Genomic DNA, 7,516 nt, shown 5'->3' on the forward strand with positions numbered 1-7,516 from the left:
TTGGTGCCTCATAATATCTTTCCTTATCGGACGTTTCCTTTATAGTGAATCACTTGTCCCAATTCACACATGCTCCTACTTTTCTACACTGGACAACTTTAAAATTATTAACAAGATATTTTCATGGTCCTCTTCATCATGACATAGTTCTAAATCGAAAATCACCTATTACACTTCATGCCTTCACTGATGCTGACTTGGCAGGAGACAAAGACAACTATAGAAAAACTACATGATACATTGCTTACCTTGGCTCAAAACATAAAAGTACTCTTGCAAGAAGTTACACAGAAGTTGAATTTTGAGCTGTTGCATCCAGAACAACTGAAGTCCAATGGCTAACCTCATTTCTTAGTGAATAGAGTATTTCATCCACCATAACACCTACCATATACTGTGATAGCTTGAGTGCCACTTTATATTCAGTAAAGTCGGTTGTCCACTCAAGAATAAAGAACCTCTCCGTAGATTATCATTTTGTAAGAGAAAAGGTAGAACAAGGCTATCTACGGGTTCAACACATAGCATGTGATGATCAACTAGCTAATGCTCTCACCAAGCCTCTTCCAAGACCACATTTTCATTATCTCAATCCAAGATTGTTCTTCTCTCCGGATTGTTTGTCTTGCGGGGGAATATTAAGATATAACTCGGTCATATATATCTTTCTTTTATCTCATGTTCATTTACTTTGTGTTATGAAACAAAGACATTATTAGAAGTAAGGATAGAAGCGACATGCATGTGGACGCGTCATGGATGAGAGTTAATTTGTACCCTTCAAGTAATTCCATTGGAGGTGCATCATGGCTATATGGTCTTGGAGCTTTGTCTATGTAGATTTTTAGTACATTTTTGCAATTTTTGTATTCCAACTCCTATTTCAACCAAATCACTTCCTTTCGCTCTGACAACATATTATATCTACAATAACAATAATTTAAAGCTTATTAAACACCTTTTGTTCTACATAACATCAAACCATAACATATAATAACATGATAACATGGGATATCATATTATTATATGTTATGGTTTGATGTTATTTAAAGCAAAAAGTGTTTAATAAGCTTAAGGCCACACCTTATATAAGAACACTAGGCAAATGCCCGCACGTTGCGCAGAAACACCTACATAGTTGAAGTTTTTACAAATATATGATTTTTTAAATATAACAATAACGTTGTTGTTAAATTTGATATAATAATTTGTATATACTAAATTGATATAATATATTGATTATTTTGAATTATATGATAATATATACATTTATTATAATTTCATAATCTCAATCGTTTGAATGACTTCTACTCGCGAGTTACACATGAATAAAATTAAATATAACATATGATTTGATGTTATTTATAGTTGTTTTTATTGTTAATTAATTTTTTAAAATTTATTTGCTTAATGTTTTAATTTCTATCATTATAATTATTTAAAACATCAAACATTATTTTTTGATTTTAAAGGTAACAATATAATAATTTATATAGAGTTATTTTTAACTATTTTTATTATAAGTTATTTTAACCTACTTATTTGAAATTTTTTAACAATTATATAAATATATTAAGGAAATATTTTAGTTAAACTGATATTACAATTTAGTTTTTGCATTTATCACTATAATTTATCACTTTTAACTATTTACAAAATATTATTTGGTTTTTTTAGTAGAACTGAAATTTATATTTAAGTTGACATTCTAATGTTATATTTTAAATTAACAATTTAAGTATTTTGTCCAAACTGTTAAAAAATTGTAGCTTTAAACTGATAATGGTTTACATGCAACAACATTTTAAATCTAATAAATTAATTATAATATGTTAAAATTTAAAGACATAACTTTATTAATAGAAGTAAATATATTATTTTAAAATTGAAATTTAGTCTATTTATGATTACACTTTAGGTTTGATATTTATTTAACCGTATTAACCAACATACAATCATTATTAGAAAGACACTACAATTTATCACTTTTAACTATTTGTAAAATAATTTTTGGGTTGTTTAAGTTAAATAAAATTTATATTGAAGTTGAGCCTATAATGTTATATTTTAATTAATAATTTAAGTATTTTATACAAATTGTTCAAAAATTATACCTTTAAAATGATAATGGTTTACATACAACAATATATTAAAACTAATAAATTAAGTATAATATGTTAAAAAATTAAAAAACATAATTTTATAAGTAGAATTAAAGATATTATTTATATATTGAAATTTAGTTTATATATGAATACACTTTAGATTTGATATTTATTTAACCTAATTACCAAATTATAATTATTATTATAAAGAAATTGAAAAGTCATGGGAGTTTCAAATGAATGTGGTGAAAGGAAAAAAGAATGGAGGTTTCAAATCCATGAGATTTAAGAAAAAATGCTAGCTTTATAAGTATGTATGATGTATGATGAGTAGGAAAAATGTAAAGGATTACAATGCAATGAAGTAAAGTTGGGTGCCTACATAAGCCAATGGCCACACCTAATATATATATATATATATATATATATATATATATATATATATACACACACACACACACAAACACAAAATATACAAAGACTAGAAATACAGTTTCGAAATAGACATATTAAACCAATTCAATCTTTAACAAATGTAGTGTAAAAGAGGATGACAGATTCTGTTTATATTAGCCACTACCTAAACCAAGTGTACCAAACCAAGGTGGACTAATTTTTCGAAATTCGAATTCAAAGCATGGAATAGGAAATCACGAATAGAAAGTCACAAAGTTGCAACACGACATACTCTTGTTGTTTATGTGTAAAAATTTGATCACCTAAAGACAGTCCGTTACAATTTCTATTTCCAAAAAAAACCTAGTTTAAAAGAAATAGAATATTGTTGTCAATTGAATGCTTCAATTGATTGTGTTAGAATTCTATAGTGACAATGACTAACATTCTATGATCATCACGAGAATGAAGACTCACAAAATGAAGCTAACTTTCATGAATTATTACAATGGTTAGCCGATTGATTTAATGTTGTAGATCGTGTTATGTGAAAGAATGATTTAAAAACGTATAAATGAAACGCGGTGAAATCCAGAAAGATATTTGTATGCGTGTTCAGATGCAATGTTGAATTATGGAAGATCTTGAAAAATATTTGTTTTACAATTTTAGTAGACGATCGAGTCACATGATGTTTCATGTAAAGAACAATTGTCACTGATTTTGTGTTTTGTTAATAGAAGGTGAAATTGTACAAAGCTTTGTTGGTCTTAGAAATGTTAGTGACACTTTAAATTGGTCATCAAAGGCTACCATTTATATTATCGAGTAATACTAGGATCAAAAGACAAGTATATGATGGTGCTAGTAATATGAGTGATGCATTCAACGGATTAAAGACTTAGATTATGAATGAAACAAAATTAGCATACTTTGTTCATTGCTTTTCTCACCAGTTATAGTTAGCCTATGTATTTGTTGCAAAGAATCACACAAATGTTAATGATTTCTTGGACATGGTTTGTGGATTCTTAAATCTTATTAGATCTTCTTATAAACAACAAAATATTTTATGAAAAAACAACAACCAACTAAGTTATGACAACATTGACTCAAGGTTTGCATTATAGTAAATGAATTGACTATTTAATTATTTGTAGATACTTTAAGTTGTTTGTGCTACTTAACTCTGTATATATGGTATATTTTAGGTGAGCTTGACAGTTGTACCTATTTGAATAAAGAAGTACGTATTAACCGACCATCTTATAGTGGATGGTTTTTTTTTTCATATTTATTAAATATCGAGACCATATATTGTTCCATTTGTGACTTACTTAAAGACCTTGGTAAAAATAACGATGATCTTGATCATAAACCTGAAGCAATTTGCATCTTAAAGTCATTCAAAGCGTTCGATTTTGTTTTTCATCTATACTTTATGATTGATATCTTGGGAGTCACATATCATTTAAATAGAACACTACAAAGAAACTACCAAGATATTATAAATGCCATGAATCAAGTAAGTAGTTTTAAAAAAGCAATTTAAGAAATAAGAAATTAAGGATCCCCGATAGATACCACTTTTAAGGAAGTTTACATGGTTTTGTAATAAAAATAAAAGTCATGGATATGGTCCATATGGAAGACGCATGATATAATGAAATCGTTGAAGAGGTTCACATGTTAGAAATGTGTGCTACTATCGACCATGAGGTTGATTATTTATTTATTGTGTTTTTCATTAGTTATTAATATATAAAAGATTCTTTTTATTTAAAGGTTAACAATTTGTGCTAATATCATGTTGATGTATTTAAGATGTTGATTTCTATGCAACTTCAAGAGTTAAAAGCAACACGAATTTACTTGTTTGTAATGTTTGTTTGTGTCCGAGTGAGTCTTTGAAAGCCTTTAGTTTGGATAAAATAAATAAAATAGCAACACTTTAGCGGAAAGAGCTTCCAACAAAATATGATTTTCAAGTTCTTGAAGTAAAACTTGGAAATTATGTAAAAGAAGTGCGAGAAAATGAACGATTTAATGGTTTGAAGAGCATTGCAGTCCTTACCAAAAGGTGGTTGAAGAAAAAAAGCATAAAATATTTTCTAAGATTTATCTTCTATTGGAAGTTCAATGATGTTACTGGTTGTAACAACAAATATGGCAACAAATATGGATCACATATTTTTAACAACAAAGTCGATAAAGATTAATATAAACAACAAATTGGATGATCAATTTGAGTGACAATGTAGTGTCCTTTTTCAAAAAAAAAAAAAGTGTCGATAATAATATAATTATGAAAATATTTCAAGATATAAGACTTGGCTTAGTCAAATTGCAAGAACTTTATTATAACTACTGAATTATGTTTAAATATTCAAACTAATATAACTAGAATTTTTTATTCTTCAATTTTTTTTAGTTTCACTTGTATAAGGAATCAATTGACGGTTTTCTATTCTAAATTTGCCAGTTATAGAAAAGAGTTAATGGTGGTTATTATGAAAAAAAAAGTTCGAAATTTATGATGTTTTATTGGAAAGATTTTAAAAACAGTGGTTAAACCAAAAAAGTAAAAAATAAAATAAAATAAAAATACAATTACTTGGATATAAATTGTTGTTAAATATAAACTGGTAAAGAAAACGAATGCATATAAAAATAACAATGTAACGACAGAGATTCTGGAGGTGGGAGAAAGACAAATGAGAAAATACCTGGTGCTAACAGTTGTGTCATTCCGGGTTGCCTCCTTATTCTATTACTCTTAATTTTTAATTAATTTAATTTAATATAACTAATAGTATTTCAAAGCTTCATGCCTCTTTTTCCAACTTCACCTTTTTGAAAATCCAGTGATCATTCTCTTTAATCCTCATCTTTCTTCTCCAGCAAACAACACCCCTCACCCCCTCTCTCTGTCTGTATATCTATATTTATATATCTGTAGATATATTATTATTATCATCATCATGTACCCTAAAGGCATGTGTATATGAGAATAAAGAGATAAAACCAAACATCAACAACTCCACTTGATCGAAGCAGAATTAGAAGCAAAAGGCATCACCAAGAACCCTAATAATTACAATGGGAAGAGCACCTTGCTGTGACAAAGCCAACGTCAAAAGAGGTCCTTGGTCACCTGAAGAAGATGCCAAACTCAAGTCTTACATTGAAGAACATGGCACCGGAGGCAACTGGATTGCTCTACCTCACAAAATCGGTAACCCTTTTCCACCTTCTTCAACCATTACATAAAATAACACCCAAAGAAGCTGATCTAATCAATCTTGTATATATGTTTTAATGTTTGACACAAGATAATTAACTATAATCTTGATCAAACTTTAACAACTTTATTATATATATATTCAGTAGTTTTAAACTTTTAATTAATTGACCAGGACTCAAAAGGTGTGGCAAGAGTTGTCGCCTTAGATGGTTAAATTATCTTCGTCCAAACATAAAGCATGGATCTTTCTCCGAAGAAGAAGATCACATCATTTGCACTCTATATCTTAGTATTGGAAGCCGGTAATATATGGGATGAATATTCAACTTTCTTTTATGACATGATTCATTACATATGTGTCAAGAACATGATAAATTGTTAATTTGTTTTGAAGGTGGTCTATCATCGCAGCGCAATTACCTGGAAGAACCGATAATGATATAAAAAACTACTGGAACACGAGGCTAAAGAAAAAGCTTTTGGGAAAGCAGCGTAAAGATCAACAATCGTCAAAGAAAGGTGCGCAAGTCAAGCAAGAAATGAAGAGAGAGGTGTTTGACGATTTAAAGCCACCATCTTTATGCATGAGCATGAATCTTTATCAATCATATTGGCCTTCAGAATACCCTTTGATTCTCACAAACCCTGATATACATCATCAAGAACAACTTCATGTCAAAAACCAAGTTCCCAATTTCAACCAATACCCTTTTGACACAACCTCAAACCAAGCCGAAATGTTCCACCACAACTGTGACGAAAAACCTATCTCTACAACCGCTTATCATCCCCAGTTAGCAAACACACACTATTATCCAAATGGGGATGGAATAAACCTGTTTCAAGAATTCAACAATTACCCTTATGAGATCAATGAATTGGTTTACAACACGACACAAATAGACCAGTTTGATGGGTTGATAGGGGGTTTGGATAACATCATTAATGGAAGCAATTGTACAAGTTCTTCTGCAGAAAGTACTCCTAGTTGGGGTGATCCTCTTGTATGCGCTCCTCCTCAAATGGGTTATGAAGATTGTCGACGTGAGTTACTGCAAAATTGTCATCGTGATCAGCAGCCAAGTCGATTTCAGTAAGAGGTTAGGGAGGGTACAAATTAGCATGCGGTAAGTGTTGACATCGTATCTATCTGAGGACAAATCGTTGTGGCATTTTCATGGGGTATTTATTTAATTTGTTTTTCTTAATTCACTATCACTTTCATTCTGATTTACTGAGATTTCTTTGTTTATCCATTACACTCATGCAAACGTTGTTTTCTTGTACGCTACTTTCATTATCCTCACGTTATATATTTTATGTGTAATATACAAGTAGATTGATTCGTACTTTACCTGGTAGAATTATTAAGTGGGATTGCATGGAAATAGACTGGAATATAGGAATTTTAGAAGGATATATCCGACTAAACATACGAATGTGGAAAGATCATACTAAAATCATTTGTCTCCAGCTTTTATATATATACTTTTATTGACAACATTTAGTTAACGTGTTGGTTATAGTTACATGAATAATAATTATGAATTAGGTGCATAATACACCATAAATTTCAATAATGATATGTTAGTTCTGAAATAATAGAAAAACTAGATAGCAACATGTTGCGATGATTATAGAATGATGAAATTCTTAGTTATTTATTAGTTATCGTTCTTCATCATCATCATTTTGCACAAATTAAACATAGAATTAACTTCATTTTATATGCACAAGAACTATAAAATGAAAACGCTCCAAAGTGATTAAT

At 29.3% G+C, this 7,516-nt stretch overlaps 1 protein-coding gene across 1 annotated transcript; it reads left to right on the top strand.

The window, feature by feature from the left end:
- The first annotated feature begins 5,349 nt into the window (after window positions 1–5,349).
- LOC145093150 (uncharacterized) lies at window positions 5,350–7,094 on the top strand. Its single transcript, XM_079031220.1, has 3 exons — window positions 5,350–5,736; window positions 5,918–6,047; window positions 6,140–7,094. The coding sequence occupies exons 1-3, from the start codon at window positions 5,601–5,603 to the stop codon at window positions 6,840–6,842; spliced, it is 969 nt and encodes a 322-aa protein (XP_078887346.1). The 5' UTR covers window positions 5,350–5,600; the 3' UTR covers window positions 6,843–7,094.
- Window positions 7,095–7,516: the final 422 nt, after the last annotated feature.

This window comes from Lactuca serriola, chromosome 3 (assembly GCF_051521515.1).
Source record: "Lactuca serriola cultivar US96UC23 chromosome 3, Lser_US96UC23_V15, whole genome shotgun sequence".
Classification (NCBI taxonomy): Eukaryota; Viridiplantae; Streptophyta; class Magnoliopsida; order Asterales; family Asteraceae; genus Lactuca; species Lactuca serriola.

What these genes read in the sequence shown, in the direction of transcription:
- LOC145093150 (XM_079031220.1), top strand. Translation starts at nt 5,601, where the DNA reads ATGGGAAGAGCACCTTGCTGTGACAAAGCCAACGTCAAAAGAGGTCCT. An exon ending in TGCTCTACCTCACAAAATCG is followed by an intron (nt 5,737 to 5,917) that starts GTAACCCTTTTC and finishes TTAATTGACCAG; the next exon opens with GACTCAAAAGGTGTGGCAAG. An exon ending in TATCTTAGTATTGGAAGCCG is followed by an intron (nt 6,048 to 6,139) that starts GTAATATATGGG and finishes TTTGTTTTGAAG; the next exon opens with GTGGTCTATCATCGCAGCGC.